The following is a 12,420-nucleotide window of genomic DNA, read 5'->3' on the forward strand; positions in this document are numbered from 1 at the left end:
TAAAACAATACTACTATTTTACTACAAGCCTTATTATCTTACTTGACATGTGGATTTTTTTCCCCGCAAATCCTTTTTGATAGAATGTAAAAAAAAATGCAATAAAAAATTCAGGATTTCTTTTCATAGAAAAAAATTAAACACTAATAACTTTCATTGGTCAACTTTAAATATCTAAATTATAAAAATTATAAAATATTAATATCTATTTGTAAAATGAAAGATTTTTTGATACACGTACATTTTTGCACGTCTTACAATCAATTTATTAAATGATATAATATTTTTAATTACTTATAATTAAAGTAGATTTTTTTTTACAAGTAGGCAAATTTTATTAAGAAAACATGTAAAATGCAGTATCGAAGCTGCCACCTAACAAAATTTTCCAAAGACAAGATATTTTTCATCCGATAATTCGATTTCTCTCAATACTTTGACGTATCTTCTCAGCCAGATAAAATTCACTGTGATCTTATCAACGCGAGAACAATCTTCTCTCGTGTTTATCCTCAGCAGGAGAACGTTTGCCGGGTTGAGTCGAACTGACGGAATAAACCCCTTCGGGATTTTGATGATAAATAGAAGTATAACAGCATCCTGCTGTGTACAGATTCCGCAAGATGACGACAGCAACATCTGATGACGACGTCCTTTGGCGTTTGCGGAGAATTTATCGGCGATAAAAGTGACCTGCCGATAAAAGGAAAATTATTATCCGTCATCCCCCTGTTTGTCTAGTTCCTAATCCCTTAAAAAAAAGCCCTTCCGGCCGTCCGGAAGAATAACGGTTTCAACGATCGGTATCGACATCGGCATCGAAATATCATTCAAGCCTTCATTCTCAGACCTTCTGGACCTAAGTTTGAAAAGTGTCTTGAATTCTTTTTAAGGCACAGATAGTGCCTTCAGAAAACTTTAGTTCTCCCCTCAATAAATCCGTAAATTAAAAAGTTGCAAACGCAACACAATTGTTATTTTTTCAAGTTCTTATTTTAAATGTCAAAATAAAATTATAATTCAAATATTAATCAGCAAGAAATGTCTAACAATAAATTTTCGATTGTATAAAGATACTTTTTTTTTTTATTATATTATTATTTTTATTATAATATTATATTATATCGATATATTGACGGAATATTGCTGGAATATTGTTTCGCGAGATTAGAATAGATATTGTATGCAATATTCCTGAAAGCTTGCCCCAATATAGATATGTTCGCTCCCAAACTATATTATGCAAAATTTCTGTAATGATGCTGATATACATATTTCTGCAACGTGAATGCAATACTTACAAGATATTGCAGAATATTTCTCATTTGCATAATACTTATTTGTCTGATTTTTAAACAATTAGTTCAATATCTGAATTTTCTGTTTTTAGAAATTAATTGTTTCAGAAAGCTGATAGAAAAATATATTTAACGTTATTAGTTGTATTTTTGCAGGCTTTAGATTCTCTCATGAAAAAAACTTGAATAAATAATGCGTCACATATAAGCGAACAAACTAACGAAAAATATGTGATGCATTACACATAACATAGAAATAATATTTTGTAATATCTCCAATAAAATATTAAATTGATAATATTTGCACAATATTATTGCAATATTTGTAATATGTCGCAATATTGAAATATTAATGCAATATTTCAGCAATATTTCGTGCTGTATTATAAAATGTGTAAATTTATATGTAATCTAATATATATACAAAAAGAAGTTAATGTTTCGAATTTAATTGAGATTAGTTACATGTGAGTAAACAAAAAAAAATTAATGTAAAATACAAAATATATTTAAAGCCTCGTATTATATTGAAAAATTGCGTGAATAATGTTACTACTCCCGTCTCTTCACCTTCAGCACCTAGCTAAGTTCCTGCCTTGTTGACGGCAGCTGTTCGACCTAGTTGGCGTGCAAGAATAAGACGGACGATTATAATAATCCGCAGTCGGAAGCGTAATTGAGTTGGAAAGAATTTTCATTTGCCGATTCGACAACATAGTTGGATTATTCGCCTCGGATACTCGCCGTTGGATTATTTCGCCAAGTTTGCATTGCCTTTGGCTTTGTAGGAACCATTTTGCGGAATCGTTGTAATTATGTTTGATGGGAAACGTAAGCCGGGAATAATAGAATTATTCTCTGCTAAAGAGACAAAAAAGAAATGGTATATAAAATAAACAGAAAAAAAGGAAAAAATTTAATAAGCTTAACATAAAACGATGATTGATATTGAATAAATAGGATGAATAGTACGAGCTAAAATTAAACAATATATAACAATCCTCTTTTTCAGTTAAAAGCATAGAAATTTGCTTTAACAAAATTCTCATTTGTTTTTCGAGGCTAATAATTCGATATTTAAATAAAAAAAAAAAAAAAAAACCCCCGACGAATAAAGCGCTCGACAAAAATTTTTTCAATACACGAAACTTGATTTCGAATTACATTTCCGGCATCAGATATGTAATTTCGTGTCCGACAATGTTTCGAAAAATTGAAAGATAAGCCCCGAGATAATAATAGGAATTCCGAAAATGGGAATTTCGAAAAGTACACAATTCGCGAGAGATAAATTTATCCTCGTCGCGACACATAAATTTATCGGTGTTTATTTCGACGAAAGGTCGGAAAAATTCGGCCGTAATCCATTCGGAAATTCCGTACGTTCGAACGAAATACCTCCCTTTCGCTCTCTTTCTCTCGCCGCTGATTTTATTCCTTCATTAGGCTCATGTAATTAGGGTAAAAGCACCCCGGCCTTTGCGCGCAGGACAAACAGCTCTACATGAAAGCCGGAACGACCTAAATGTATTTGAGAATATCATCGTGCTAATGCGAATCTTATGAGTTCCGATAAAAACGCGAGAGTAGGTGAGTTTGATTGACACGCCGAGAGCTCTCTGCAAAGATTGCAAACGCCAAAAAAATGCCACGGATCACGCTTTGCATAATATCGAAATAATGCAATTCCACGCGATGCATAATTTTCATGTTGCAGTATAAAATTTGTATAATTATACATATCTACATATACTGTATAATATTTTATAATATGGAAACATATAATTAATAAATAATATATTAATATATGAAATATGTATAATTTAACTTGGAAAATTAGAAGAGGAAAAGCTTTTTAAGATGGTTTTAATAATTATTATTCAAATTTTTATTAAATTCAAATTCTAATAACTTTAAAAAATCATTATAATTACAATTTGGCATATTTATATATCTGACCAAAAAAATATATGTATTTCTATAAAAAAAAAAAAAAAAAAAAAAAAAAAAACAAAGTATTATATAATATAATATTATATTATATAATATTATATTATATAAAATAATTAAATTATAAAATTATATTATATAATAAATTATTAATTATAAAATAAAATAATTTTTATAAAACAATATATTATATGAATTTATAACAATATTACATATTATTATATAAGAATATAATAATATGTAATATCTGTATAAAAATAAAAGAAAATATGTAAAAATCTAATTTTGCATCCCGTCGCGAGGAAGCACGTTCAAGAATCCATCGTTCGCATGCTTATGCAAATATTGCGCATCTCTCGAGTTCTACGTCCACAATACGTTTCGCGCGTCTGCCGCGAAATTCATTGAATTGTTCGGTGATGACGGTTCCACGACGACGGTAATGCACGTAAGTAAGTTTAACGCTTTCCAGAGCAGATGGTATAACGACGGAACACGCGGTATACCTGCATTATAGCGTCGGTGTCGTAGTTTGCAGCCTGCGATGTCTGGATTGCCGCGAGAAGATCTTGCTGGACGAAAGATGATCAAACTGATCTGACATTTCTAAAAATTGTAGTAAAAAAAGATTAGAAAAATAAAATAAAATTTTTAAAAGATGTTAGAAAAATAAAATAAAAAGATAATCTATACGTTTAGCCCTTCTGCAATAATATCATACAAAAGAAACATATTGATACAAAATATATACAAGAAATGGAATAAAAAAATATACGTCATTTAATAATTGTTATAATTATGAATATTTTAAGGAAAGGATTTAAAATCTAAAATTCAGATTCTATTAATATTAAAAAGTCATCATAATGACAATTTATGGCATATTTATATCTGATAAAAAATATATATGTATTTCTATAAAACAATATTATATTATAAAATAATTTAATTGTAATATTGTGTTATATAATAAATTATTAATTAGCAAAAGACATTAGACTTAATTATTTTGATAAAAACCAAGAGGGATGAAAAGGATTTAATATATGTATTACACATGTTTTTTTTCGACTAAATATTTTTTATCTTTGCATTAATTTATGTTGTATAACTCTTATTTTTATAATAATTTTATAAGTAAATCTTCCTTTTTCCGAAAAACGCCACATTATGTTAATGACGTTGAATATTGAATGCACTGACATAATTCGTACATGTGGCGATTTCTTTATAATTTAACGTCACGCATTCTGTCACGTGTAGAATCGTCCTCTGTGAAATTACGTGAACTGATAACGTAAGCTGCTTCGTAAATGTGACATGAATTGGCAAATCAACACCAGAATCTCTAATACTAGTCTTCGTAACGGGGTGCGTATTCTGCTCGTGCATTTCGACTTGCAATATTTTAGACTGTTAAGGACAAACGGATGAACCGTTTTCGTGCTCGGTATAACAAAAGTTCTTGTCGTAAATGACTACTGCTGGTTAATATTGTGGCGCTTACACTTTTAGACACCTATATAAAGAAGTGATAGATCCCATTCACCATTCTGAAACATTTAAAACGTTGAATCTTCATGTAATTTTAGTTTATGTCGACACAAAAATGTTTTCAAAAAAAAATCACTCCTATTTACAACTTGAATTAACATTACCATAAAATTTAACTTATATTTCTAAAAAATAAAAAAAATTTAATTTTAATTAATAATATTATATATGTAATTCGTGTTAACTTGATTTTATTTTTTACTAAATAAAATTTTATTCTATTTTTATTTTTAATAAATAAAATTTAAAAAATTGCAAATAAACTAAATAAACACATTTATATTAAAAATATAAATTTAATTTAATAAAATTTAATTTACAATATATGTTTAATTTGCAATCTTTTTAATTCTTATTTGTATAGTAAAATATTCATCAGTATTTTGCGAATTCTTTCTTTTGTATCAAAATTAAGTTCCAAATCATAATTTATGTAATAATTAAATATCTATTTGTCTTTCTGAAAGAGAGAAAAGAATGTTACATTTTTCACTTCCATCTTTATGCAGATTTGAATCATAAAAAATCTGCGGGTTGAATTAAACTATAGAATTTATCTTACATTTCTAGACGTGTTCAAGAGAAGAATTTAAAAAGTAGAAGGAATGACAGCAGTCTGCCTACACTCATGTCTTGAATGTTTTTAAAAGATTTAATTCATCTAATGAATATGTGTGTGTTAATACGTTTAAGAACATATTCTGGACAAAACTGCTCCACACATTGGAAATTTAAATAATATATTAAAAACGCGTACAAAGAAATAATATATTAAAATATACTTTTCTAAAGCATTCAAATATCTTTGCAATATAATATATATTATATGTAATATTTATATAAATATAGTAAAAATGTATATATTTTTTATAAGTCTCTAAAATAAAGTGTTAAATATCATAAGATTAATTTAATAAAAAAGTTCATGAATTCTCTTTTTCTATAATAAGAAAATAATTAAAATATAATACAATAATAATTTAAGATACATGAATGGTGTCCAAATATTCTACTTACTGACTTATGTGAGGAAAAATGCCTGGAAGGAGAAATATGAAAATGTTGACAAACTGAAAGCTATGAATAAAAAGCAATAAAAAACATGCCAAAGAGATCAACATCGACTCGAGCAAATACATCCTTGGATTAGAAATTCAAGGAAACAATGCGTTTTCGATAAGCAAGGCTTAAATTATTATATCTTTCTTTTTTCGCATGCTATCTTGCTTTTTCACACACGCTACCGTACGTTTTTCTTATGTATTCATCTTTTGCATTTACATACCTGAAGAGTCTTCCACGCATGTCGGTTTGTCGTCGTGTATTTCACATCTTTGTTCATATCCGCAATTAATTTTAGTGCAATCTTTAAATAAATTTAACAATTAAGGATTATTAAAAAATAATACTCAAGAAAACAATGCGTTTTCGATAAGCGAGGCTTAAATTATTATGTCTTTTTTTTTTCGCATGCTATCTTGCTTTTTCACACGCTACCGTATGTTCCTCTTATGTATTCATCTTTTGCATTTACATACCTGAAGACTTTTCCACGCATGTCGGTCGGTTATTCACTAGTTTACAAATTTGATTATATCCGCAAGTAGTTTTACTGCAATCGTCTTTAAATAAATTTAATAATTAAGAATTATTAAAAAATAATACTCAAGAAAACAATGCGTTTTCGATAAGCAAAGCTTAAATTATTATGTCTTTTTTTTTTCGCATGCTATCTTGCTTTTTCACACACGCTACCGTACGTTCCTCTTATGTATTCATCTTTTGCATTTACATACCTGAAGACTTTTCCACGCATGTCGGTCGGTTATTCACTAGTTTACAAATTTGATTATATCCGCAAGTAGTTTTACTGCAATCGTCTTTAAATAAATTTAATAATTAAGAATTATTAAAAAATAATACTCAAGAAAACAATGCGTTTTCGATAAGCAAGGCTTAAATTATTATGTCTTTTTTTTTTCGCATGCTATCTTGCTTTTTCACACACGCTACCGTACGTTCCTCTTATGTATTCATCTTTTGCATTTACGTACCTGAAGACCTTTCCACGCATGTCGGTCGGTTATTCACTAGTTTACAACTTTGATTATATCCGCAAGTAATATTACTGCAATCTTTAAATAAATTTAATAATTAAGAATTATTAAAAAATAATACTCGAGAAAACAATGCGTTTATGATAAGGCTTAAATTATTATATTTTTTACCCCCACGCTACCGTACGTTTTTCTTATGTATTCAGCTTTACATTTACACACCTGTAGGCTCTTTTACGCATTTCGGTTGGTCATTCTCTATTTGACAAATTTGGCGATATCCGCAAGTAATTTGACTGCAATCGTCTTTAAATAAATTTAATAATTAAGAATTATTAAAAAATAATATGTATAATATTATAATACTAGTTTACTTAAAATAATACCTATAACATTGATTTACTTAATATTTACTTGTTTTGTCTTCTATACAAATTATATTTGATTTATTTCTTTTATATCCATTTTTACACTGGCAGCTCGGATAGACATCGTGCATTACACATATTTCATTAGCATTAAAATAAAGCTTCAAAATATCAATGGAACTATATACGCAATTTTCATATGTGAAGAGCACTCACGCACATCCCATTTCGACACTATATATAATAAATTAAATCTCAATAATCCCGTTGATCTTAAAGATCCGTCTTTGTCAGTGCGTTATACATACAGAAAATCGATCTATCGTGTTTAGAATACGAGACAAGCTTTGCCTTACTATTTCAAAAAGTTCGCAATTCGTCAACGTCACGTTTAAAATATGCTGCTGTACATTTTGAAGCAATAAAGTCAGAAAAAGTATTATTTGAAATAAATAATTATATAAACATAAGAGAGAATGTAAAATTTAGCAAATTACAAGAAAAGAAAGTTTTCAAAGATTTTTAAATAAAAATAGAAAAGGTAAAACTATACTACTTATATATTTAAAAAAAAATATTTATTTTTTAAATTTAAATTTAAATTTCTTATTTACATAAATTTATATATTTAAATAAATTTTTTTTTAATCGCGGGTAAAACTAGTAAACATCTCAAACGTATAATCTACTTTTAAATATGAATATTTTTGAATAATCTTCTTTTCACAAATCTTCAAAGTATGCATTTTTTTAACTGCCAATAAAAAAAATAATTAGAAGAAGAAAGCTTTTGAATCAATTTTAAATAAAAACAGAAAAGATAAACAGATACTACTATTATACTTATATATTTTAAAGAAAAATATTTATTATTTTTTCAATTTCAATTTTAATTTTTTATTTAAATAAATTTATATATTTAAATATTTAAATAAATTTTTTTTTCAATCGCGAGTACAACCAGCAAACATCTCAAACCTATAGATCTACTTTTAAATATGAATATTTTTGAATAATCCTCTTTTCAAAAATCTTCAAGATATGCATTTTTTAATTGTCAATAAAACGAAATAATTCTAATATCACAATTTTTGCGTAAAAAGTTCCAAGGGAATATTAATATTTGTAGATATACATATGTTGTATTCTTATACTTACAATCTCTTGCAATTGCGTCGTTAATCACCGCTAATATTGCGAAGAGAAACAGTATCACGGTTAAGAATCGCATCTTGCTATTGGTATAATTATCTGTCAACGGGAAATCTTGATGAAAGAGTAAGCGAGTAAAATTTAGCAAAATAAGATGTTGAACAGGAGCAACTTTCTTTTACACGAAACCTACGTGAAAAACGTATAATTCTTACGACAACAAAGAAATGTTCTTTAGAAAAAATAATAAATAAAATGTAAATGCAAAAAATTATGCAATTTTTGTTAGAAGAAGAAAATTTATTCACGTTAAATTTGACTGAGCGAAGTAAGCACTTTCCACCTTGTAAGCTAGCAAATTCGTCTTCGATAATAAGTCGAAGAAGACTAACAACGTATATAGCTTCGCATAAAGAAATTAATAGTTGAGTCATTGATGCATTATGTAAAATAGATATCTAAAGTAGCGTTTTTTTTTTTTTTTTTTTTTTTTTTTAATTATTATACTTAATACACAATGTACCAGGTGTCTGTTCAAGTTTGTATAAAACTTTTATAATCTACAATGATACTCAAATTTGATTAATTATGTATCATCACACACATTTAAACTTCAAATTCAATAATCTTCCAAAATTTATTGCCTCATGTTATTGCATATTTTTAAATTTTTTTTATATCTATTTCTCGAAGAAAAAAATGTTTTAAAAAAAGAAAAGATAAACAAATTTTTAATATCTTGTGTAATATTAAAATGCCAGAGAGAGAGAGAGATGAAATTTATAAAAATTAATAAGATTCTAAAAATAAAGAAAAATCAAGAATAAATTTATCCCTTATTAAAAGACTAAATTTATTTCTCAGAAAATCTAAATTTATATTCAACGCAACGAATTTTTTTACTAGTGATAGTTTGTTCTGGACTTTGCATACATGACTTAAGAACTTATGTAAGGAAAACGGAAGCAATCGCGACGCCACAAGTACAAGTTAAAACAATTGCACAATGTTGTGAAATTATACGATAAAAATATGGCGATACGCATATCGTACGCACGTAACAATATAATATGTAGCGCTAATTATCGTTAACTAATGCTGTATTCGTACTCTTTGTTTATTTACGTTGACAAATTGAAAAATAAATTAATAATACTGTTTACAAACTTTTTGTTTGATTTTAAATGTTCATTATTAAGTGCATTTATGTAGGATATATTTATTGATTAAGCGGGCTTCAAATAATATAAAATAATTAAGGAAATAATGTACAAATATAGAACTTAATATACAGACAGAAAATAAAAAATAAAATATACAGATATTTTTTAAAGAATTTTTTAAATGAGTGTTTCATTAAATAGTACAATTATATATAATTATATATAATCTCTTCGATAAACGGTATTTTCTTATCTTTTCTCGTAAGAATATGAGCAAAGTAATCGTAATGTATTTACGTTGCAAGGACATTGGATAAGTATGCATCGTTACACGTCGTGACATAATTTAACGTTATGTTGTAACATTATGCAATTTTACGAGATCATCGATTATTAAGATATTACTTCGCGAAAGATGATAATATTGTATATACCTTTGAAAAACGATTGTGAAAAATCAATATATTCGCACAACTTATATTCTCGTAATTTGTTTAAAAAATTTTTAGAATACTTTGAGTTTTTTTATTAAGTTGATTAACATTTTTATATTAATTAATTTAGTATTAAATTTTTTAAATTGAAAAATTTGTAAATAAACTTTGCTAAAAGACTGACATCTGAAATTAAGAAATATTGTCACTTTTCGGGATAAACTGCACCGATTTTATTCCTATTGACTGCAATTGGAAGCGCCAAGTCGACATAAGACACGGAAAAAGAAATATGAATATATACGCTGTATCGTAAGACTATATAGTACATAAATGTAATATATAGTCTTACGATCAGTTGACTTTTTTTTATATTGTACTTGGCGTCGTTTAATAATGGCGTACACGATACTTCCATTATGGCGTCGATGTCGCGATCTCAGGATCGTCGGAAGGATCCTACGAGATGACGTGCTCGTCGATGGATGATCGAGACGATCTGATTTTTTTTTTTTTTTTTGAATAAAAATCAAAGCAAAGGTGCATAATAAAAATGCATATATATAAGATCCCGATAGAATGACGTGTATGAATAAAAATGAATGTAATGAAAGGAACCTCTCGAGCGAATGCATTACAATACGCTCGTTTAAAAGGCCAATACGTTTGTTGCGCTTTCTGCAGAAAGTGATTCGAGAAACGCGATTTGCATCGAATAATATCGCGCGCTCAGTCTGTCAGCTATTATTCCAGGAATTTAAAAAAACGATGACACGCTAATTACGTGGTTCTCGCATGAAATGGATAGATTTATTTCCGAGACGTGCATACAAGGTGTCCGAGATTCATCGAACCACACGAATTTCTTGATCGATCCCAAGATTTGTCCGCTATACAAATTTGTACTTATTTCTTTTTATTTATTTATTTATTTTTTTTAATATTTCTTTAGCTTTCCAAATTAAAAATCTGTTGAATTAATAAATTTGTCCAATTTTAAATTAAACGAAGAGAATAAAGCTCTCCCTCTCTCTCTCTCTCTCTCTCTCTTTTTGTTTGTTTAAATTTTTGTAAATTTTAATTCTCGTGAAAAAAATCTTTCATGTTTAATTTTTCGGTGCCCCGATATTTTTGATTAATGAAAATCAGGCTGAAATTTGCAAAGGAAAAATCCACAGACGAAAAACGTGATTCCGGCACACCCTGTAAATTCCGTGGATTAATCGGGCCGCGAAATCGCGTGGGATAAAAGTGATAGGTAACGCGCCGAGACTTGTTAACCCGATGCTTCTCATTTTCAGCAATGCATATCAAAACGGGTGGAGAGAATAGGAGAGAAAGAGAGAGAGAGAGAGAAGTGAAAAGCATTTTACGCGAGCAAACGTGGCTCTAATGGACAATTAAAAATCAAGCGCGTCGTTAAATCATACTTGAAATTCTTTAAAAAATAAATAAATAAATATATATATATATGTATATGTATATCAATTTATGTACATATTATATATATATATATATATATATACTTAAATTATATATACATAAGTTGACCGTCTGTGGCCACATCAGGTTAAAAATTCACGACACCCAAACTGCGACCTCTAAAAAATTCATCAAGCGAAAGTTCACGGACATTTGACTTTTTAAAATCCCACATCTTTGACTGCTCGAGTTAAACAAATGTATATATTACAATCGTACTTATAATAATAATGATGTAATATAATCCGCCAATTTTTTTCGGATTAGCAGATTTTAATATTTCGATTTTTTTCCGAGAGCTTAAATTTTTCTTTTTTTTTTTTTTTTTTAAACTCTCGATTTTATTTTATATTTTCCTGGAATTTCACAAAAATTTATCTTCTTGGCCGAATAAACGATTAAAAACGAACGAGAGAAAAATCTATTTTGGATTTTAAAAGTAATTTACCGAGATTAAGACGAATAGAATCCTTTAATTAAAACGGACGGATTTTACAAAGACAAGACCGGGCTCCATTCATTAGGGATTCTCCCGCGAAATGGGAGAACCCCCGAAAATGGCCACACAAAGTCGGCCGGCCGGCCGGCGGTCGAATTTGAATACGCGGGGAATTTTATCCCCCCCCCCCCTCCTTCCGCGCCTTCCCAGCCCGGCTCGTAGAGAGAGAGAACAATGGCTTCATTTCGGGACGAGTTTCACGTCACGCGGAAAGAGGCGCAGAATGATCGATCAATCCGGGGATGACCCCATCATCCCGATTACCTTTTAGTCCTTTTCGCTCGTCCTTTACCGTCGCCGTCGCCAGCACGTTCCGTAACTTCCACTCTCTGTAACTTTAACAAAACGAGATGAGAGGCTAATTTAAATATGACAGCCAGGGAATTAAAATAATTCTGTGTATCGTGTTCTCAGGTTATTTGAATTTTATGAAGATAAAAAGGAAAGCTTCAATATATACAGC

At 28.7% G+C, this 12,420-nt stretch overlaps 1 protein-coding gene and 1 long non-coding RNA gene across 2 annotated transcripts; both read right to left on the bottom strand.

Moving 5' to 3' along the window:
- Positions 1-332: 332 nt before the first annotated feature.
- Positions 333-4,051, bottom strand: LOC140674019 (uncharacterized). Its single transcript, XR_012048152.1, has 3 exons — positions 3,755-4,051; positions 1,869-2,159; positions 333-693 (listed from the first exon to the last, which is right to left on the bottom strand). It is a non-coding gene; the product is annotated as an uncharacterized lncRNA (long non-coding RNA).
- A 267-nt stretch (positions 4,052-4,318) lies between these two features.
- Positions 4,319-8,767, bottom strand: LOC140674047 (uncharacterized). Its single transcript, XM_072907383.1, has 9 exons — positions 8,723-8,767; positions 8,386-8,478; positions 7,082-7,165; positions 6,857-6,937; positions 6,599-6,682; positions 6,341-6,424; positions 6,088-6,168; positions 5,820-5,841; positions 4,319-4,801 (listed from the first exon to the last, which is right to left on the bottom strand). Exons 2-9 carry the CDS (start codon positions 8,456-8,458, stop codon positions 4,768-4,770), a joined length of 543 nt encoding a protein of 180 aa, XP_072763484.1. The 5' UTR covers positions 8,459-8,478; positions 8,723-8,767; the 3' UTR covers positions 4,319-4,767.
- Between the last annotated feature and the right edge of the window lie 3,653 nt (positions 8,768-12,420).

This window comes from Anoplolepis gracilipes, chromosome 15 (assembly GCF_047496725.1).
Source record: "Anoplolepis gracilipes chromosome 15, ASM4749672v1, whole genome shotgun sequence".
NCBI lineage: Eukaryota > Metazoa > Arthropoda > Insecta > Hymenoptera > Formicidae > Anoplolepis > Anoplolepis gracilipes.

Excerpts from the sequence above, each read along its gene's own strand:
- LOC140674047 (XM_072907383.1), bottom strand. The coding sequence starts at position 8,458 with ATGCGATTCTTAACCGTGATACTGTTTCTCTTCGCAATATTAGCGGTG. Across the intron at positions 6,938-7,081 it reads ATGCGTAAAAGAGCCTACAG|ATTGCAGTAATATTACTTGC; the intron begins GTGTGTAAATGT and ends ATTTATTTAAAG. Across the intron at positions 6,169-6,340 it reads ATGCGTGGAAAAGTCTTCAG|ATTGCACTAAAATTAATTGC; the intron begins GTATGTAAATGC and ends ATTTATTTAAAG.